This window comes from Bubalus kerabau, chromosome 15, assembly GCF_029407905.1.
Source record: "Bubalus kerabau isolate K-KA32 ecotype Philippines breed swamp buffalo chromosome 15, PCC_UOA_SB_1v2, whole genome shotgun sequence".
NCBI lineage: Eukaryota > Metazoa > Chordata > Mammalia > Artiodactyla > Bovidae > Bubalus > Bubalus kerabau.
The window spans coordinates 40,831,058-40,854,430 of record NC_073638.1 but is presented as its reverse complement, the minus strand read 5'-3'; the positions used below and the strand labels follow the sequence as shown (position 1 = coordinate 40,854,430).

The following is a 23,373-nucleotide window of genomic DNA, read 5'->3' as shown; positions in this document are numbered from 1 at the left end:
CTCTCTTTTTTTGGACTCCAAAATCACTGCAGATGGTGACTGCAACTATGAAATTAAAAGACACTTGCTCCTTGGAAGAGAAGTTATGACCAACCTAGACAGCATCTTAAAAAGCAGAGACATTACTTTGCCAACAAAGGTCCGTCTAGTCAAAGCTATGATTTTTCTAGTAGTTATGTATGGATGTGAGAGTTGGACTATAAAGAAAGCTGAGCACTGAAGAACTGATGCTTTTGAACTGTGGTGTTGGAGAAGACTCTTGAGAGTCCCTTGGACAGCAAGGAGATCTGACCAGTCCATCCTAAAGGAAATCAGTCCTGAATACTCATTCGAAGGACTGATGTTGATGCTGAAACTCCAATACTTTGGCCACCTGATGCAAAGAACTGACTCATTTGAAAAGACCCTGATGCTGGGAAAGATTGAAGGCGGGAGGAGAAGAGGATGACAGAGGATGAGATGGTTGGATGGCATCACCGACTCAATGGACATGAGTTCGAGCAAGTCCTGGAAGTTGGTGATGGACATGGAGGCCTGGTGTGCTGCAGTCCATGGGGTTGCAAACAGTTGGACACGACTGAACAACTGAACTGAATTGAACTGACTAGTTTTACATTTCACTCTCTAACTTAGCCAGAGAACCTAGTTCATGGCTAAGATCCATTACTTTATTAGTTTCTTCAATCTCATTGCTAAAAGTTGAATTTCGTTTCAGAGTCTTTTTTTTTTTCTTCCTACACCATGCAGCTTGCAGGATCTTAGTTTCCCTACCAGGGATTGAACCTGGGCCATGGCAGTAAAAGGGTCATGTTCTAACCACTGGAGTGCCCAGGAATTCCCAAGGTGGAGCTATTATTATCTTTATTTTACAGATAAGAAAACTGAAGCTTATGAATTTAAGAGATTTAGCCAAGGAAGGCCATCAGTTAATATTAACAGAAGTAGGATTCAAATTTAGGTAAACAATTTTCAACTTCATTCTTTCAATCATACAGCTATACTGTCTCCTCTCCTTGGCTAATGTATAAAATCCAAATTTCCTCTTTGGCTCAATTATAGAGTGCTACATGTCATGAACTTTTCTGGTCAAAACTGCAAATGTTAAATTGGTAAATGCCAAGAGTCTTCTTTATTCTCTCATTTTCTAATTGATAACAGAGAGGTTCAGGGAGGTCTTATATGGAGAAAGTGACAGAGCTTGAATCTCAAAACAGATCAGTGTGGCTCCAAAGTCACATCACACTGACTAAAGATCTTTTTACTCTGTTAAAACAGAATCAAGGCGAAAACCTCCATTCACATTTACGAAATACATTTAACAATATTACTAATAGTTCTAGTTATAGGGAACATTATCACTAGCTCTTAAATTGTATCATATGATTTTGACCTTAGGGCTTTTTGAAAGTCATTTAAAACATAGAAATGCTCACATATGGTCTTGAAATATGAAAGAGGACAGAAATATCTTAAGTATTACCATGAACATTTTTAAATACACTTTTAATCTTGGAATAATTTTAGAATTGCCAAAAAGTTGCTCAGACAGAACAGAAAGTACATATACCCCTTCCAGCTTCCCCCATGGTTAACATCTTATTTTACCATTGTATATTTGTCAAAACTAAGAAACTGATATTAGAACATTAATAACCAAACTACAGATTTTATTTGGACTTCACCAGGTTTTCCATCAATGTGCCTTTGGTTCCAGAAACCTATCCAGGGTACCACATTGCATTTAGTTGTAATGTCTCCCCAGTCTCCTCTGGTCTATGACAGTTTCTCAGTCTTGCATTGTTTTTCTACAGCTTAACTGTCTTGAAGAATGCTAGCCAGATATCCTGTACAGTGTCCTCCCATCTGGATTTCTCTGATGTTTTTGTCATGTTTTGACTGGGGTTATATTATGAACATTTTCAAGTGAATGGAAAAAGAAAAATAATCCAAAAAATGTTATAAAGAAAACAGTACATTTTTAAAAACATGAATCTCATGTAAAAAATGTTATTAATTCAACAGAAATTTATGAAGCACCTGTTACAGGCCAGGCACTGAAGAATGGTCATTAAAGGCCTCTTTGAGAAACTGCTGCTGCTGCTGCTGCTGCTGCTAAGTCGCTTCAGTTGTGTCCGACTCTGTGTGACCCCATAGACGGCAGCCCACCAGGCTCCCCCATCCCTGGGATTCTCCAGGCAAGAACACTTGAGTGGGTTGCCATTTCCTTCTCCAGTGCATAAAAGTGAAAAGTGAAAGTGAAGTCACTCAGTCGTGTCTGACTCTTAGCGACCCCATGGACTGCAGCCTACCAGTCTCCTCTGTCCATGGGATTTTCCAGGCAAAAGAGTACTGAAGTGGGTTGCCATTTCCTTCTCTGTTGAGAAACTGAGAGAGCCCCAAATAGCAAAGCAGAACTAGATAAGAGCAAAGACTTGGGGGAAGAACATCTTAGAGAAAGGAAATAACAAGGCAAAGGATTTATAACAGAGATAAGCAATGTATTTTAAAAATTTCAGTAAAGGCAGAGCGGCTGGGTCATTGGTGAAAGCGAAAGAGTGGTAGATGAGATGAACAAGGCAGACAGGGCTAGATAACATTGGGTTTTACCAATGACCATAGCAAGGAATATGGGTTTTATGCTGAGCGAGAAGGGAAGAGAGAGATACCATCTAATAAATTTTTAAAAGATCACCACTCTGGAGCGCCGCGTGGAGTATAAACTCTTGAGGGAGTGAGGGCAGAGTAGAAATCAGGAGCGAGGAGTTAGGAGACAAACGCATTAGTTTAGGCAAGAAAAGATGGTGATTAGAGTGAGATGGGCAGCAGTAGATATAAAGAGAAGTCGTCAGAGACTTCCCTGGTATTCCAGTGGCTGAGACTCCATGCTCCCAAAGTAGGGGGCCTGGATTCAATCCTTGGTTGGGGAACTACATCTTACACGCTGCAACGAAGACGCACATAGCCAATTAAAAAAAAAGGTTGGATTGGGATATATTTTATTTCAGAGTGGGAAGCAATAGCACTTAGTAATGAATTGAATGTAAGATGAAGATCCTCAAGATTTTGGTTTGACAGACTGAACTGAGGATGGTGTAGGCTATTGAGATGGGGAGAACTGAGTAAATATTGCAGGAGGTAGGTGGGAGACTTGGAAATCAAATGTTTTACTTCATTCAAGCTAAATGTGAGACATTTTGAGTCATCAAAAAGGTAGATGGATGCATGCATTTGGAGCCCCTGAGAGAAGTCAAGGCTGGAGACATAAAATCTATACGTAAAATAAACACATATACATGTAATAGCAATAATTTTATTTACTAGGAAGGTAGCTATACCTATTTGTTCATTTATTTATCAATTCTGCATTCATATACTTATCCACAAATGTTTATTGTATACATACCAAGACATCAGGCTGAATGTACTACATTCATGCCAATGGCATTTAAAGAGAAGAGTGTGCAACCAGAGATGGTGGGTGGTGGAAAAAAAAATACTAAAACTTTTAAAAATATTTATTTTTTATCTAAAAACAAAAAAGTTAAGTCTTTCAAATATTTAATATATAGATTGACACTGGCATCTCACTACTGAGTGAAAAGTGTGAGACAACATGGAAAACAATTTGGAGATTTCTTCATTTTCTTTTGTATTAATATATTGTGATTTCCTCTAGTTTAGGTGTGCTGGGTTAAGTAGATTTACCAATTATATTGTTATTTCATTAACCCCCACAAAAATGAAAGTAGCTAAAAAAGATTTCTGGAAAGAAAACATGAGTTGGAGATAATAAAGCAGGCCTGGGAAGACGATAGAGATGACATATCTACTTCTGGCATGAGCTCTACAGAAGCCATCTTATTAAGTAGTGGGCATGACATTTTGAAATCAGACATTTGAGAATATTTCCATTATGTGATTTTGATGTAAAATGACATATTATGTGCTATTCAAGGCTGGGGCTATAGTGAGCCAAGTGAGGCATTCACTTCAGGCCCAAAATTTAAGAGGATGCCCCAAACTCAGCAATCAAGATGAACATCTACACGCATTATTTTAAAAAGTCAAAATTGATGCAAAAATCCATGATACACAAAATATCAAAAATTTAAATACTCACAAGATCAGAATTCAAAAAAAAAAAAAAAAAATCACCTTACACATGTATACTAAAACTTGAAGGCAGAATTTTCCAACCTGTTAGAAGAAATCATCCAAGCAATGCATTCCAAAGAGTTTTGAAAATATATAAAAATGCAACATCTTCTGACTGACATAAGGGAAGACAGAAAGTTACTAGTTGAATTTCAAACAAAAACTTTTCATCGTTGGTGGATGGAAGTGACAAAAATGGATACTTGCATTAGTAAGAGCAGCCAAAGATGTATTTCTTCCATTAGGATCTACATATCTTTGTGAGTTATCTCTCAACTTATGACAGCCGTTAAATTGTGAAGTACAGAAATAACCTGAACGTTGAATCACATATTTTAATAACTGTTTCATAAAGTATTACAGATTTTTTAAATCACTGAAACTTAGACTATCATATTGCTTTCACTAAATATTTTTAGTGAAAATAACACGGATTTTTAAAAGATAATATAGAAAATATCTCTTAGCTACTTTAAATGTTTATTTCATCTTTATCCTTTTTACACTTTAAAAAGGCTTTACATCATACACAACAGGACGTGTCTAAACTTACATAAGTATAGAGACTTTTTGTAATACAGAAGCGCAATCAAAAAAAACGTTTGGAGAGAACACACAGTTTAGACAGGTAGTTGATACTGTGGGTGTTAGGAACGTAGCAGAATTATATTATCTGAGTGCGAAAACATCGCTGTACCACATAAGTCTTCAAGAAGGACATCCCACCAGGTTTTCATAAGGGAAGTTTGAGGAACGAGCAGGATTTAGAAAAATAACCATCGCAAACTTTGCTGCCTATAAAACAGTACAATGCTTACTGCCAAAGTAGAACTGGCAGTGGTTTTAACGTACTTAAAAACATTTTTAAAAGGGGATCCTAGGTCCAAACTGCAGCCCCACTCTCTGAAGCTATCTCAGCCCCAGACCTGAACCTGTCCGAGAAGGAAGTTCCCCGAAATGGCCCAGCAGAGTGCCGCTCTGATGGAGGGGGGCTGGAGGGAAAGTGATACCTCTTTCGAGAGCTATGGACTTGTCCCCTCCCCAAGCAGGAGACTAGACTTGAGGTCCCTCGAGCCGGGCCTTCGGGAGGGTAGGGAAAGGGGGAAAGAAAACGCAGTCCTTTCTGGCTGGGACCGTGTCTGAGGGCGGAGGCCGGGAGGCAGTCCGTGATGCTTTCTCTTCCAGGCAGAGACCGGAGGTCTGTAAAGAGGGAAGAGTTCAGGAGCTCTTCTAACGGGGAGGGCGAGCAGTGTTGGTAGTAGGGCCAGAGGTGAGGCTTTAGGGTCGAATCTCTCCCCGGTGGGCGGAGAGTCCGAGGAGCCCTGAAAGGCATGGAGGACCTGAGGCCTGGTCCTTTCCCTGCCGGCAGAGGGAGTCCCGAGATGGACAGTCTGGAATCCGTCTCCGAAAAGCGTTTCCTTGGCCGCTCAACCAATTTTATACATCTCGAAGCCGAGTGAGAGCCGAGGTAATTAGTTGCGAACGACAGCTGTCTGGGTACCTTGGGCGCCAGGCGCCGGGATCGGAGCCCGACGGCCCGAATTCTCGCGAGAGCGGCCGCCGCCATTTTTCCATTGATTGCAGCGGGCGGGGGGAGGGGCCGACGACGAAGGCGACGGCGGCGGCGGCGGCGGTGGAGCCTTGGGTCCGTGTCTGCGCGTTGGTGTCTGAGGCCCAAGTTGAGGCCTCCGCGATAGCCCGAGCGCCGACGGTGGAGAGGATGACTTCCGCTGCCGTTTTTCTCCTGAGCTAGAGAGGCGCCGCCACCCTCCCCCTCCTCCGGCAGGGCGGAGAGGAGCGGCCGGGAGTCTGAGCTATGGTGCCCGGCGAGGAGAACCAACTGGTCCCGAAGGAGGTGAGGGGCCGGCGGAGGAGGCTAGGCCCGAGGCCTGCGGCCGCTGCGAGCAGCGCAGGCCGGGGGCGAGGGGCGGGCTGCGGGCCCAGCTCGTGGGCTGGCCCGGCCGTGGGGGAAGGAGGAGGTGTGTGGTGCGGGGTTGGGGGGTGGTGCATGGTGGGTGCCGCCGAGCAGCTAGGAAACCGGGCTGGATCTCGGGGGTCGGGGGAGCGGAGACCTCTCCCCTTGTATTTGTGGTGCTGGACAATAAACGGAGTGGACTGGAAGGAATCTGGTTCTGCTCTAGGGGGAGAGGGTAGCTTAAGTATTTAACATATTGAGCCAAGGTGGAGAGGTAATTTCAAAGAAAAAATTCTGCAACAGTGGCCGATGTGCACGACGGGGTGACGGTGCTGCTTCTGGTTTTGACAGTGGCATAGCTCTCAGGGCTTGTGAAATCTACGCCCAACTTGAGCTTTGTGCGAAGACAGTTAACTGTTACGACTTTTTTGAACTCCTGTTTCTTACTTGGTGGTACTATGGGCCTGCCTAAATGAGGCCTACCGAAGAGCGTTGAAAAGTAGTAAATGTGACTTTCAAGTAAAGGTAAGAGGTAGCGAAGCATTACCATATGGAGAGTTGAACTACTTTTTGTAGTTGGGTTGTGTATGCCAGTTTGGGTGACTTCTTACATTCTTAAAAGCAAGTGATATGAGAAGGCTTGACTTCTTGGCTTCTCTTGAATAGCAGGAGAAGATTAATGATAGAATCCAGCACTGGCCAGTGAATTTCAATATATTAATAGTATCTCTGTTGGCTTTATAAATATCTTCAGGGTGTCCAAATGTGTATTTTTAACTGGCTGATCATCAGGCGAATGCTTTGGATTTTTATTTCCCATATACCTCAAATAGATGCAAGTGTCGGTTGAAATTAGGTATATCGGATCTTGATAGTTTGGAATGATCTTAAAATTTTTTTAATTCTTTTTTTTTTTTTTTTACTTTTTTTGGTTGCTTTGTAGCTATTTGTTGGTACTTGAGCAAGCTCTGACACTGCAAAAGTATTACTGGAGTTGTGTATAAGTGATAGGAATATTTTCCCAACTTTATCAGATGATTGTTTTGCAAGGACAGTTTTTTAAAACTCAGTTCGTATGTGTCAGTATTTATTCATCAAGCACCATCTGCACAGAAAATAATAAACAGATGAATTAATCAGAATTCTTGCCTTGGGAACTTCTAAGGCTACTAAGAAAGGTAACATTAGTATTCATTGAGCTCCAAGTAGGGGCTAAGCAATTTTCTACAAAAGTAAACTTTTAAGCAAGGATGAAAGTGATAGATACTGTGAGATATTAAAAATGAATTTTCTTTTAGAGCTACACAGTGCTGGTTTTCATTTCTGTGAAAAGCAAAGTTAGTCCTTTCTTAATTTTTTGACCATTAGAAAATATTGGTGGAACTTTGCTTTATGAAAAGCTCAATATTAGGTTTATTTCCCTAATAATTTGGCTTATAGAAAACATGATACAGATATACTTCCACAGGAACATACCTGCAGTGCTGCTTTTACCTTTTGGATTTTAGAGGTTAAATGCCTCACTGATGGATGGAAAGGGATTTGGTGGGTGGGGGGAGGGAGATCCAAGAGGGGAGAGATATATGTATACATACAGCTGATTTACTTCCTTGTACAGCAGAAATTAACACAATATTGTAAAACAACTATACCCTAATAAATTTTTTTTTTTAAAGACTAAATGCCTCTTCTTTAAGACTGATTCCTTTACCTGAAGCTTCAAACTTGTCCTGACTTCTGACTTTTTTGTTTCTTACTCCTTCTCAATCACGTGCCTTTATTTTCTATTCCCCAGACTCATCTTCAGTCTTGTCTTTTTCCCTGACTCCTTTCATGATTCCTGGAAGCATGCACAGTACTCTCAAATCTCAGGTCTGTCATTTTGTTCACTAGTTAAGTGGTTCATTCTTTTTTGATGGCCATACTTCTCTTCTTTCCTGCTTCTCTTCCTTGAGTTTTCTTTTGCATTTGATACTTAAAAAAAAATCCTTGATTTTAGTAATACTGTATTTTGGGGTCTTTTTCTCGTACCTGTTTGTCCTATTTGGTCACTCATTTGGTCAATGTCTTTCTCTTTTTCTGTGTCTTTAATTATCACTTTTGTCTGATCTTTGTCATCCTCTGTCTGGTAGAAGTAGAATTATATAGTGTTAAAGCTGAGAGAGCACATAGTGATGTGATCATCTAGTATTATAACTTATGCGCCTTCACTTTTACAGATGAGGAAATTAGGGCCAGAGGACTGAAAAGGACTTGTTCAGGGTTACATAATGAGTAAATAAAGGACAGAGCTAGGACTAGAACTCACATCCCCTTGATTATACTCTTATTCCACACATCCCTCCATGTAACCTAGAGGCTCTGTGAGAATGGTTTGTAACTCTCTAACTATATTTATTATGTGAAAATAAATTACAGAATTTTAAAATGTCTTGGTTCTGTTCTAATGGCTTACTACCAACTATATGGAGAGCTTTGTCTTTTTTTTTTTTTTTTTAAGGGAACCTCTGACCCTTATTAGATTTAGATATATTGATAAAGTACATGCATTCATGTGTGTGCAGTTGTTGAACGAATGATATATTATTCTGATCCTAGAAGCTCAAGGACAAAACTGTACCTTAGACTGTTGAAGAAGGCAGCTAAGTGTCATGCAGGGCTTGGCAAACTACAGTCCCTGGGCCAAATTCAGCCTGTAGCCTGTTTTGTTTGGCCCAAGAGTTAAGAATTATTTTTACATTGTCAAATTGTTGAAAAATATCAAAATAATAATAATCTGTGAAACATGGAAGTTTAGATTTCAGTATTCATAAAGTTTTACTGGAACACAGCCATGCCCATTTTTTACTATTGTCTATGGCTATAGTAAAGTAGTTGGTACAAATGCTGTATACAGGATACATTTGAAGTTACTTAGCTTGGTGTTCAAGACTTAGTATTGATACAGTTTGATTCTGGCCACAATCTGCCCTTTGAGAAAGCTTATCTTTTCTCCTTCAAAGCAAGTTTTTAATGTAGCCAAACAGGGTTTTCTTTAACTTGCTTTTCACTTCTATTTGTGCTGCCTCCTCTTTCCTACTTCTGCCCACCAATTCAGAACATTCATACACATCTTTCCTTACGTATCTCATATCTCATTTATTCTTAAAAAACTTTTGTGACCATTTAACCTTAAGGATTTCTCCTTCTTAGAAGACTTATATATGAACAGAATTCATTTGCCAATTAGTAAATAGTGCTTTGTGTCATCTATTATGGGCTTCCCTGGTGGCTCAGACGGTAAAGCATCTGCCTACAATGCGGGAGACCTGGGTTTGATCCGTGGGTTGGGACGATCCCCTGGAGAAGGATATGGCAACCCACTCCAGTACTCTTGCCTGGAAAATTCCATGGATGGAGTAGCCTGATAGGCTACAGTCCATGGGATCGCAAAGAATCAGACATGACTGAGCAGCGTCACTGGTTCACTGATCATCTATTATAGTCTCAACTGTATTTTATTAGTATTCATTATGGATGTCTTGACAGCAGAGATCTTATGTGTCTCTCACCCACGCTTTTTTTTTTTTTTTTTTTAATATGTACTATAGGTTTAGGTTTGCCTAGGTTTGTGAAGATATAGGTTAGTACCTTGTTTAGGTTTGTGTAGGTCTGGTTTGTCTAGGTTTGACAGACCTAGACAGTGTATTAAAAAGCAGAGACATCAGTTGCTGACAAAGGTCCATATAGTCAAAGCAGTGGTTTTTCCAGTAGTTATGTATGGATGTGAGAGTTGGACCATAAAGAAGGCTGAGCACTGAAGAATTAATGCTTTTGAATTGTGATGCTGGAGAAGACTCTTGAGAGTCCCTTGTACAGCAGGGAGATCAAACCAGTCAATCCTAAAGGAAATCAGACCTGAATATTTATTGAAAGGACTGATGCTGAAGCTCCAATACTTTGGCCACCTGATGAGAAGATCCAGCTCATTGGAAAAAACCCTGATGCTGGGAAAGATCAAGGACAGGAGGAAAAAGGGACGACTGAGGATGAGATGGTTGGATGGCATCACTGATTCAGTGAGCATGAGTTTGTGCAAACTCCAGAAGATTGTGAAGGACAGGGAAGCCTGGTGTGCTGCAGTCCGTGGGGTCCCAAAGTGTCAGACACAACTGAATGACTGAAGAACGACAGCTATAGGTGTAGGATAGTGTCCTTTCTGAAGCAGATCTTCAGTAATATTCACTGATCTGGTTACAGGGTTGCAAGGAAACCAGTTTCTAACCAATTTCCCCTGCTTGGATGTTTTTCATAACATCCTTGGCAAGCTGTTTTCCAACCTCAGCTTGAATACCTTCATGACATCTTGGGTAATATCTTTGTCTTTTAAGAGATCTGTTTTAAGTTTTTGAGCTGAGAGAAGTCTAGATCTCTATAACTGCCATCTTTTGATTGTTGGCTCCGGACAGCAGAGAAATTTTCAATCACTTTCCAAAGGATAGCTTTTTTCCATTGTTGAACATGGGGGAAGGGAGTAGGAGGACCAAGCTCTGTTTTAAAGTCTGAGCATCCTCAGTTCTCTAAGTGTTTCTCAGCTTGCTCTGTTTTAGACATAATCCAGTGTTTTTAGTATTTCTTCTAATTGTTGTACCCAGAGGAGAGCAAAGAGAGTGTGGTCTGTTCTGTGTGGTTAACAATAAAGCTTTTCCCCTCACCTTTTCACTCTACTGTTTGTCTTTGAATTGTTGTATGTTGATGTTGACTTTGAGATCTTTGGCTTTTAATATCATCCCAATTTTTATTTATTGCTTTGTTGCTTTTATTTTGTTTCCTTATAAAGAATTTGTGACATTAATATTTGTTGAGTACTCACTGTACATTGCTGTATGCTGCCATACAGGGATTATTTAGAAAAAGTAGAAAAAAATTATTTTTTCCTCAAGTATCTTATGGTATAATTAAGGATATTACAATGTACCTAGTGGTTTTAAAATAATACTTTCACTATAAGTGAAAAGTGGTATCCAAGGAAAATATAAATGTAGAAAGGATGGAAAAGTGAAAGAAAAGAATATGTGGTTCCATATCTCAGTGAATTTTTTTCTGCTTCTCTTTTCCATGTAATAATCACTGCTTCTCTTATTGTGGAGCACAGGCTTAATTGCCCCACAGCATGTGAAATCTTCCCAGACCAGGGATTAACCCATGTCTTCTGCATTGGCAGGTGGGTTCTTAACCAGGGAAGTCAATAAACACTACTTCTATCTGGAACTAATGATGGTACTAATAATCCAAAATTTTATTGAGCTTTTATTAAATGTCACATACTGTTATATGTGCTTTGTGTGTATTAACTCATTTGAACTTCACAATGACCTCATAACTCTATCAGGACCATTGATATTGAGAGCCCCCAAAACATTAAAACAGCTTGTTTTTCATCTCTATTGTCTTTTTTTTTTTTCTTTTTTTTAAATCAATTCTTTCAGTATATATTGTGGAGCACATCAAATGAATATTCTTTTAATTTGTATGGCTTCAACCTTTGATTGTAATTTACATGTTTTTAATATCTCAAGCCCTGACCTCTCTTCCAGTTTCAGATTTCCACCTGCATACTGGATATCTGTAGTTGGTTGTACTCAGGACCTACAGATTAAATACGTGTAGTATCAACCTCATTTTTCTTTCCTCTCTTCTTAGTCCTCCTCCCAGCATAATTCTTTGTATTCTCCTATTCAGTTAGTGTCATCATCTTCTGTTTGCTTAAGTTAGAACATTTTTTTAACTCCTTTTTGCATATATAGTTAGACCATCACTTGCAAAATGTCTTGTATCCTTATCTTTCGCTTCATGGCTCTGCCTCTGTCTGTTGTCTCATTTCAGTATAGGCCTTTTAAATGGTCTCTGTGCTTCTAGGCTCTTTTCTTTTCAATAGCCATTACTTTCTAAAACACATGAGATTATGACTTACCTGTCTTAAAATTTATAATTATTACTCTCTGATTGCAAATCAAATACTAGATACGATGTATAAACACTTTGTGCCAGACACCACTAAACAGTTTACACTCTTTTTCATTTAATACATGTAAAGCTCTTTAAGCCGGCTCTTTCACTGTATATTTGTAGATAGATAGGAAGTATGCTTAAAGAGTAAGTAACTTCCTCAAAGTTGTATAGCTGTTTGTTTCTGGGTCACTTTGGCCTTAAGTAGTAGGAAAGTCCTTCATAATATAGTCTCAATTGATTTGTTTTTTTACAATTAATTTTTATCAAAGTTATACATGCACATATTTAAAAGAGTTGAATAGCTCTACTGTACAGATTCCCCTCCCCTTCCATTTCAGGCTCTCCAGAGGCAACCACTTTCAACTCATTCTTCAGATATTTATCTCCACATTTCAGAGTAGCGTTCCTGTCATTTTCCTTTCTGATTTTTCAGTTGAAGAAATTGTCTACTGACTTCCCACGATGGAAGTTTGGGCTTACTACTATCCCCAAACACAGACACACTTCTCATTTCTGCCCAGTCATCCCAATGTTGTCAGATTGCAGGTTGTTCAGATACGTAAAAGTTCAAAGTTTATGTCAATGTGACTGTATACATAGTTGAGCTTTGTAGTTTGTAGTGATTATTTTCCCTTCCTGTGTAGCATTTTGTGTTTTCCATGGATTAATATTTTCTAAAAATTTGCTTTTGCTTAGTTTTCTGTGTACTTATCATTAATTTCACCAGGTGCTTCTCAACTAAGGATATTGGCGATGTTGGGTAGGTGAGCAAGGGCAGGAGTGTGCTTCTGATGTCTAGTGAGCAGAAGCAAGCTGTGCTGCCAGGCTTCATCCTGACTGCACTAGACAGCCTCCTACAGCAAAGAATTCTGTGGTCCGAAATGTCAGTAGTGCTACTGTTGAGAAACCCTGAGTTAGTCCAGACTCTGACGTGTATAAATCTTCTCCTCATTATGTTCAAACCTACCAGTTTCTTTGGATGAATTTTCTCAAATTGCAGCTGTTGTCTTAGATTTACGTTTATAATCATCTTAGTTTCCCGCAGGTCTCTCTAGGAGTTCCTGGTTCTGTATTTGATGCCTTCATCTTTCTTTGTGTTCTCATTTTGGGGGACCACTTTCAATAGCTTTCAGGATGGGCTGTAATTGTTTTGAGACTTCACGTGCCTTAAAATGTTGTTTCTATTCTCTTTGTAGATAGTTTGGTAGGGAATTCTCGATCAGAAATATTTTTTCTCAATTTTGAAAACATTGCTCCATTGCTATCTTTTTTTCAGTGTTGCTATTGAGACATCAGATGCCTAGAAGATTTTGAATTTTATTTTTCCTCTGGAAGCTTAAAGACTCTTTTCCCCTAGAGTTCTGAAATTTCTGGATTATGTGTAAAGGTCTATTTGTCTCCATTTCTGCTGGATTCAGGGTAGTCTTATTCAATCTGAAGTTTATCTTATCAGTTCTAGGAGATTTCCTTAAGTAATTTCTTTGGTTTCTTCCCCTTCGTTTTCTCTGTTTCTCTTGAATTCCTGTTGTTTAGGTGTTAGGCCTACTGACTGGCTTCTCTAATTTTCTTCTGTGTTTACATCTATTTTCCATTTCTTTCTTTTTCCTCTGCTTTCTAGGAGATTTTTCTCAACTTTATCTTCTAATTCTTCTACTAAGGTTTTATTTCTGCTATTAGGTTTATAATTTCCAAGTACTTTTTTTTCCTAAAAAAGTTTAAATGATAATATTCTTTTGTTTCATGGATATAATATCTCTTCTCTCTTAGGGAATTATTGATACATTTCTTTTCTGAATATTCTCTTTTCTCCAAATTTCCTTTTTCTGTTTGTTGGCTTTGGGCTTTGTCTTTTGTATTAGATTTTTTTTTTTTTAAGATGTCTGGTATTCCTTGGAAGTCAGTGCTTATTTAGAAGAGGGCCCTTAAAAAGCTGAATGGAAGCTCTGCCAGTGAGTGATTATGGTTTTCCCTGTTCATTGGATATGTCTAGATAATTTCCTTGGACTCCCAGTGACAGGTTTTTCTCTTGTGCTGAATTGATTTCCCAGAAAAGATTTCTGGTCTGTTCCTTGAAGAGAACAGGCTTTGGAGTTGAGTAGGAAAAGGGAATGTGGGTTTTATCATGATGTACACAAGTACACTTTCATTTAATTCTGCAGTTTTCAGTATGCATGCCTGCTGAGTTGAGTCTGACTCTGTGACCCTGGACTGTAGCCCGCAAGGATCTTCCTGTCCTTGGAATTCTCCAGGCAAGAATACTGGAATGGATTGCCATGTCCTCTTGGAGGGGATCTTCCCAACTCAGGGATCGAACCCAGGTCTTCTGCATTGGCAAGCGGGTTTTATACCACTAGCACCACATGGAAAGCCACTTTCCAGTATGGCAGCCTTCCAATTCAATTGCACCTGGCGTCCTCTTGTCCAAAGATACCTTGTTTTATACTCTCCTGAGATTGTTTAGTCTCTTGCCAAGAAGGGGTCAAAGAGTAGGAGAGAGAGGATCTGGAAGTTTTGACTGTTTCTTAAGCAGACTTTGATCTCCTATTCTAGCTTGGACTTCACTCTTGCTCCCAGAGTATCTGAGCCTTTTAGGTTTTTCTTTTTAATTTTTTTTTTTTTAAATAGAAGTCTTGAAAAAGGAATACACAGAGTTCCCATATACCCATCACCAAGCTTTTCCTTATGATAATCTCTTTATATAAATCATAGAACACTTATTAAAAGTAAGAAACTAACCTTAGTGCAATACAATTAACTATACTATAGAATTTATTTAGATTTAACTAGTTTTCCACTAATGTTTGTTTTTATTCCAAGGTCCAAATTCAGAATACCTCATTCAATTTTGTTGTCATGTCTCCTTAGTTTCCTTTATTTGTGGCACTTTCTCATACTTTTCTTTTTCATGACTTTGACATTTTGACCAGTACTAGTCATTTTTGCAAAATGGCTCTCAATTTGGGTTTGTCTGATATTTTCTCAAGATCAGACAGAGGTTGTTAAAGAGAAGGATATCACAGAAGTGGTATGTCCTTCCCAGTGCTTCGTTTGGAGGGGGGTGGAGGTGACAGGATGGTGATGTGTCCTACTGGTAATATTAACCTGTGATCACTGGGTTCAGGGGATTCTGCTAGGTTTCTCCACTGTAAAGCTACTATTTTCCTCTTTAATAATTACTAACTACTTTGAGACCATGCAGATATCCTGTTTCTGCTTAAACTTTTGCCCTCTAGTTTTAGCATCCATGTGTAGATCTTGCTATTGTTAAGATTTTCTCTTTCCCTCATTTCTACATTTATTAATTGGAATTCTTTTGTGAGCAGAAGCTGTCCCTTCTCCCCTATTTATTTACTTATTTATTTATATCAGTATAGACTTACAGATTTTATTTTATTCTTTGTATTATAACCCCAAATTATTGTTACTAATTTTGTTGCTCAGGCTGTTGCAGTCTTGGCCAGGGGAGCTCTTTCTGGTTGGCATCTGTGCTCATCCTTGCTTTTTGAGCACGTCTTTACTTTGTGGCACCACGTAATGCTTCAGCCCATCTTCTATTTGCGCTGCCTCAACACTACAATGAAGCGCTTCTCCAAAGAGTTGAGAGGTCTTTTGCTGTAAATGTAAATGTGGTATGTGCTAGAAACTAGGTGTCTTTGTTTTTCATCTAGGCTAATACAGGTTTCAACCTTCTCTGGTGTAAGTCATTACCACCTGTTCTGCTTTCCAGCTTCTAAAATCGTGTTTTTGGTTTCCTATGGATTTATGCTCTTTAAAAATTTTCTTTATTCTTGTTTCAGAGATATTTTGGGAAGCTTTAGAGCTAAGTGCTTGCATTCAATCTGTCCTCTTAAACCAGAAATTCTTAATGTTTTTGTTGTCTCCTGCCCCAAGCCAATTTTGTTTTAGCCACATTTCAGCTACATTAGTGGCTGTTCTCTGATGTGCTGTATGCTGTCGTGTGTCACTTGCCCTGAGTGAAAGATACGAAGTATTTTTTTAACATCTGGTTTTTAGGGAGTTTTAAATGGGTGAGCTTTGATTTTTACATGAAAACTACTGTTTAAGTACTTTCTTGAATACATTGTTAGGATTGTTGCCTCTCTTTAATTCTCCTTTCTCTGAATTAGTCACGTATATGTTTTGTTTCTTAGTACCAGATATTGTAATTTTTTGCAAAAACAAAGGGGAGAAGCACAGTGTGTTTCCAGATGACTTGTGTACCATCACCGCTAGCCCAAATTGAAAAAAAAGGTTAGGTTGAAAATAGGGAGTTGTGAAAAACAGCATTAAATTTATTTTCAAATACCTATTGTAAATTAAGGTTCCAGAAGACATCTACTTTAAAAACCAATTCATTGGTATTGAGGATCTTACTTAGTTAAGACAGCGTAATAGTTGTCATGATATGCAGAGGCATGTTCTTTTATGAGGCTTATTGCACAGATTTTAAAGTGTTCTATCCAGATACTGCTGCTTACAATCTAATTTTCTATGAACCTTCTCTGTTGTTTAAAAAAAAAAAAATCTTAGCAGGACTTCTCTTGGCGGTCCAGTGGCTGAGACTCCGAGTTCCCAATACAGGAGATCCAGGTTCAGTCCTTGGTCAGGGAGCTAGATCTCTACATGCAGCAACTAAGACCCGGCACAGCCAAATACATAAAAATCAACATTGAAAAAAATTTTTTTAAAGTCTTTGGCAAAATGATTGTGACTAGCAGTGATGGCAGATGATTGGCAAAAACAATGTGGTCTTTTAGATCAAGATTCTTAATGTATATTTTTCCTAAGCCTGGTTTTCTGTTAGTATAATGGAAGAAGGGATGGATATAGTTGTAGTGTAAGTAAACAGATGTCTCCTCTCTAATGCATACTTCTGTTTACTTTGTCTCAGGTTTGGGAACAATAGTAATTGCACTACTCTTTTGTTTAATGAAACTAAACTGAACCAAGCATACATAAAGTAGACATAGAGGGAATTCCTTTGTGGCCCAGTGGTAAATATTTTGCCTTCCCATTAATGTAGGGAATGCTGGTTCGATCCCCAGTTGGGGAGGTGAGATCCCAGATGCCTCATGGCCAAAAAAAACAAAATGTAAAACAGAAGCAATATAGTAACAGATTCAGTGAAGACTTAAAAAAAAATAAAGTAGCTATGGATATGAACATTTTCATTGATACAAGACTGCCACTGAAACCTACTGTTGAGAGTGTTGAGTGATTACTCTTTGAATGGAGATTACTCTGTGTGAAACTTACTGAGATCTGTGTCTTGAATTTGTTGTGTTTCTTGTTTGTTTGTTGTTGTTTTGGCTATGCCATGCTGCTTGCAGAATCTTAGTTCCCCTGCTGCTGCTGCTGCTAAGTCGCTTCAGTTGTGTCCGACTCTGTGCGACCCCATAGACAGCACCCCACCAGGCTCCGCTGTCCCTGGGATTCTCTAGGCAAGAACACTGGAGTGGGTTGCCATTTCCTTCTCCAATGCATGAAAGTGAAAAGTGAAAGTGAAATTGCTCAGTCGAGTCCAACTCTTAGTGACCCCATGGACTGTAGCCTACCAGGCTCCTCTGTCCATGGGATTTTCCAGGCAAGAGTACTGGAGTGGGGTTCCATTGCCTTCTCCTACCAGGGATCAAAACTAGGCCCTGTCAGTGAAAGTGCTGAGTCCTAACCACTGGACTGCCAGCTAATTCCCAATATGTTTAAATTTTATTTTTAAAATTTAAAAGAAAAAATGTTTTTTGGCCATGCCATGTAACTGTCTCGAATTTTTTATGCTTTTTAAAAGCAAGCTGTTAAAATGCTACCTAAACAGCAAAATCTAGCCCTTCTTACTAGTATAAGAAACCTTTCCTGATTTTCCTCTTCCAATCTAATACCATTTTTCTAACCCTGAAATGCCATAATGCTGTAGCTTTTGACATTTGAAAAATTACACCTCTTTATTATAAGTTAATTCAAAGTCAAGACACAACAGTAAGAGTGCCTGGGTTCAAGTACCAGTTTTGTGACCTTGGGCAAGTTATTTAACTTCCCAGTACCTAAGTTAAATGCAGATACTAGTAACTGCCTCCTTGGGCTTTTGGGAAAATTGAATGAGTTAATACATATAGACTGTCTTTTACTTAATAAGCATTCTTATAAGTGTTATCTGTTACAATAAATGTTACTACCTTCAATATTGTTATTACCTTCATCCTGTATTGGTTTAGGGGCCAGCATAATATGCTATACATGAATATGTATCGATTAAATAAAAATGAAGTCATGTCTTAGTTATTAAATATGCTTAGTTGTTTGAAGTCATGGATCTGATATGACCTGTCAGCATAAATCCTAAATGATTGTTAGATTTGATAGGTTTTTTTATATTATCAAGTAAGACCTGTTTTTACTGCTTTTTAATAATTGAAACATGTAACAAGGTACAGCTTTTAAATGAAACTTTTTAGTCTAATAAGATCCTAAGAAAAATTGATTTAGAATATATAGATATTTGTTGAAATAACTTACTAGGTTAACAGGTTATTTGTTTATAAGATTCAGTGTGAAATGTTATTTTAAAGCAGGATCCATGTTAAGAATGTTTGTTTCTGGGAGAACTTAATGTGTTTGATAATTCTGACTTTTGAAAACTCTGGAGTATAACCAGTTGATATGAATAGAAGAACCAATTAACTTGTCTTTTTGGTCAGTTGTATTACTGATTGTGGCCTTCCCAGGTGGCTCAGTGGTAAAAATTTTGCCTACCAAGCAGGACACATAGTTTGGATTCCTGAGTCAGAAAGATCTCCTGGAGAAGGAAATGGCTACCACTCCAGGGCTTCCCTGGTGGCTCAGAGGTTAAAGCATCTGCCTATAATGTGGGAGACCCAGGTTCGATCCTTGGGTTGGGAAGATCCCCTGGAGAAGGAAATGGTAACCCACTCCAGTATTCTTGCCTGGAGAATCCCATGGACGGAGAAGCCTGGTAGGCTACAGTCCAGGGGGTCGCAAAGAGTTGTACACAACTGAGCGACTTCACTTTCACTTTCCACTATTCTTGCCTGAGAATTCCTGTAGCCAGAGGAGCCTGGCGGGGCCACAGTCTATGAGGTCACAGAAGACTGAGACACAACTTAGTGACTTAGTTCAGTTCAGTCACTCAGTTGTGTCTGACTCTTTGAGACCCCATGGATTGCAGCACTCCAGGCCTCGCTGTCCGTCACCAACTCCTGGAGTTTACTCAAACTCATGTCCATTGAGTCGGTGATGCCATCCAACCATCTCATCCTCTGTTGTCCCCTCTTCCCACCTTCAATCTTTCCCAGCATCAGAGTGTTTTCAGATGAGTCAGTTCTTTGCATCCGGTGGCCAAAGTATTGGGAGTTTCAGCATCAGCATCAGTCCTTCCAGTGAATATTCAGGACTGATTTCCTTTAGGTTGGACTGGTTAGATCTCCTTGCAGTCCAAGGGACTCGCAAGAGTCTTCTCCAACACCACAGCTCAAAAGCATCAGGTCTTCGGTGCTCAGCTTTCTTTATAGTCCAACTCTCACATCCATGAGAAAACCATACCTTTGACTAGACAAACCTTTGTTAGCTATACAACAACATGACTGTGCTTTAGATTTGATGCTGTGTAATTGCTGTAAGACTTAGAGAGTTGTTCACATATTAGCAGAAATACAGTGGCTTTCCAGTAGAGAAAAATTAATGGCTAAGTGACATAGTTAAGAAAAAAGATCTGGACTTAAATCTTTCTGTACAGCAGGGGCCCCTACAAACCCCAGGCCAGGAACAGGTACCAGTCTGCGGCCTGTTAGGAGCTGGGCCACGTAGCAGGCAGGGAGTGCCAGGTGAAACACAAAGTCTCCCCCATGCACCCCTCCCTCCATCTGTGGAGAAATTGTCTACCATGAAGCCAATTCCTGGTGCCCAAAAGGTTGGGGACCACTGGTATACAGTGAGTCTAGCACCTTTGGTTTAACTTTGGGAAAACCATGCCCTTCATTTATTACCTAAGTGAAATTTTCTAGTGTAACCAAAGCATTGTAGTTTGACTATAAATATCTTTCTTGTTTCAAATGATATTACCTGTTTTTATTTCATCATAAATATACTTTAATTTTTCTTAATGTAGATTTCTGTAGCTCCTACTACTGTTGAAATTCATTCAGTTAAGCACTGAGTTAGTAGCTGCCATGGATCAGAGAATCAAAGACGAATAAGAAATCTGACCTAGTTCTAGATGCTAGTCTAGTTTAGTCTAGTTTGGGAAACAAAAATTTGTAAAGAGACAAATGCATAATGGGGAAATAAAGTGGGACCCTAAGGGAGGGAGCCCAGCTTTACTTAGGGGGTTCTGTGAGAACACTTAAATTGGGTTGCAAAAGATGACTGCCAAGTAAGGAGAAGATAAGAGCTTTTAGTTAGGTAAAATAACATTTCCAACACTAAAGTCTATAATGCATTTTAAAAGTGACAGAAAGTTTGGAGTAAATGCATGGCGTGCCTGGGGTGAATGAGGGGAGATAGTTCTGGCAGATAGTGTCTTAAAATTCTAAAGGCTTTGTATGCATAAAGGAATTTAGGTTTTTATTGTGTAGACATGAGTGGGCAGGAATTTTTTTTTTTTTGGCAGAGAAAGTTAACAGATTTGTTTATGATTGGTATAAGCAAATTCATTGAAACTGGTTCGTTAGAACATTGTTTACTTGCATGAATGTTCTGTGTCCCTGCATTAATATTAAACATTTACACACAAATGAAAACAGGGCAAAGTGGAATTTGCTCTAATACCTATTCTCTCACCTGGTGGTTTTTTACCCCCTCATTTGCACTCATATAACTAGGTACTTTTTTTTGGTTGGTTGTTTTTTTAAGAATAAAATGTTTGCCTTTGTAATGCATCGTAAGTGCATTCTCCACACATGAGTCATGCTGGCAGCATGTCCTTTGGCATAGTAGTTACATATTTGATACGGATAACACACAGGTAGGCATTTTCAAATAGGCTAACTAGATAGGTCTCATTTGCCTCCAGAAATGTGAAGGTATCTGCACTTTGGTAGTGTAGATCTGGTTTGAAGTCCTGAATATTTTCTCACACTTGATGCTGGAAGGGAAGTTTGCAAGTGAGAAGTTACGTGTGCTTCCGATTTTCAGCGACAGCCACTGTATGATGCTTATGAAAACGTGGTTTCTTCACCTTTTCAGTATAAGGCATGTTCTTGTGAGCTACATTTGTAGCCGGTTGCTTTCTTGAATGCTTTTCAGGCATTTGTCTTGGTATATATGTATGTGAAAGTCGCTCAGTCGTGTCCAGCTCCTTGTGACCCCAAAGACTATAGCCCGACAGGCAACTCCATCCATGGGATTTTCCAGGCAAGAATACTGGAGTGGTTGCCATTTCCTTCTCCAGGGGATCTTCCCTGTCCAGGGATCGAACTCGGGTTTCCTGCATTGCAGGCACACTCTTTACTGTCTGAGCCACCAGGGAAGCTCTAGGAGCCATAGTATAGAGAACTACCTATTTACCTAGCTTTTTTACAGCGGCTTTAGAAGGCTAGAAGTGGTACTGATACTAGACTGTTGACTGGTAGCCCCTGCCGCAGCAGCAGCTAAAAACACTAACAAGGAATGTTTTTAATTAGGGAATTAATTAAATCTTCCGAAGGGTTTCCCCAATCCTCCAAATAAAATTTTACCAGAAGGAGCTCTTGATTACAACCCCAATTCCAGGTTGCATTAGAAAGTAGAATTTTTGTATGACTTATCTGATAAAAGATACGTATGGCTTTTGTAAATATACAAAAACTCTATGAATTCATGTACATTTCTTCTATTTTATAGCTAAAAATGTCTGCCCTTTTAGATGTTTAGGTATTTTAATTTTGTTGCCTTTAAGTTTACACGAAGTTGTGTAATTTATTACTTTGTTTATAGCACTTTGTGATAATGAAAGGAAATAGGTGAAAAATTAGATACATAACAGTGAAATCTCTTAAGAAATATCTTTGCTTTAATTTTGACATTCTAAATTCACATCTTGAAATATTTGTTTACTATTACATTATTTACCATAAGCATAACCCAAATGTGATTTAAAGAATTCTAAGAAAAATAGACATTGATGCAGAAAATTCTTCTACAACTCAGAATAGGATTTAACACTGGAAGGGAGGTAGTAGTTAGGTATTACAGATCCTTCATTTTTAGGGAAGGAAGCATGAAGGCTATAAAAGGTCCATAACTTAATGTCTCAGGTAGTGGAAGAGCTAGAATGAGACTTTTTTTAAAAAGTCAGGTTTATTGATGTGTAATTTATGTACAGTAAAATTTGCCCCTTTAAAAGGATATACAGTTTTATGAATTTTGACAAGCTTACACAGTTGTATAATCACCATTACAATCAAGATATAAAACATCTCTATCACCTTAAAAAAAGTTTTCTCGTGCCCCTTGCAATCAGCCCATGTGCCTGCCACCTCCAGGCCTTGCAGCCGCTGATGTGTCTCGTGCCCTCGTGTTTTACCTTTCCTTATGTGACTGGAATTCAAGTAGTATGTAGCATTTGGGGCCTGACTTCTTCCTAGCATAAAGCTATGAGGTTTATTTATGTTAATCGCTTGTGTCAGCAGGCTTCCTTTTTATTGTCCAGTGCCACAGTTGTTTATCCATTTATTAACTGATGGACATGTGGGTTATTTCCAGTTTGGGGTGATTCTGAATAAGCTGCTAAAAATATTTGTGTACAGCTTTTCTTTTGGTAGACAAATGTCTTCTATGGTAAGTGCATGTTTAACTTCATAAGAAACTCCCAAATTCTTTTTGGAAATGGCTGTGCCATTTTGCATTCCATTCAGCAATGTATGCATGTTCTAATTGCTCTGCCTCCAGGTTGGTACTTGGCAATGTCTGTATTTTTCAGTTTAATTTTTTAACCATTCTAGTTAGTGTGTAGTGATATCTCTCTGGTTTGAATTTGCATTTCTATAATGACTAATGATGTAGAGTATCTTTTCTTGTGCTTGAGGTTTTTTACTAATTCTGATTTTTTAAAAAAATCATGTTTTAATTCAATATTACATATTTAAAGTTTTGCTAGTACTGCTAGAGAGAGGAGTATAAAGAGTACTTATTCTTAAGAGAGTTGGTAATTTACATAGAGAAAACTAGTCATTGTATTAAAAGTATGACTGTAATTTTGATAGACTCCTTAAAGAGGTTCATATGTTAGCTGATTGGTAGAGAAGATAACAGTTTGGGAATCAGAAAATTCATTGGTTTGACTTTGCCTTATTAATTGCTTATCCTTTCTGGGTCTTTTTTTC

At 38.8% G+C, this 23,373-nt stretch overlaps 1 protein-coding gene across 6 annotated transcripts in view; it reads left to right on the top strand.

Moving 5' to 3' along the window:
- Positions 1–5,733: 5,733 nt before the first annotated feature.
- USP47 (ubiquitin specific peptidase 47) overlaps positions 5,734–23,373 on the top strand; it is a 103,175-nt gene continuing 85,535 nt past the window's right edge. For 4 of the 6 annotated variants that reach the window (XM_055548624.1, XM_055548622.1, XM_055548621.1 and 1 more), the window contains exon 1: positions 5,734–6,010. In XM_055548624.1, coding sequence (XP_055404599.1) covers positions 5,972–6,010 — 39 coding nt within the window. In that variant the 5' untranslated portion in view covers positions 5,734–5,971. The remainder of the gene's footprint in view (positions 6,011–23,373) is intronic. The other 2 variants (XM_055548625.1, XM_055548623.1) reach the window with 1 other exon arrangement.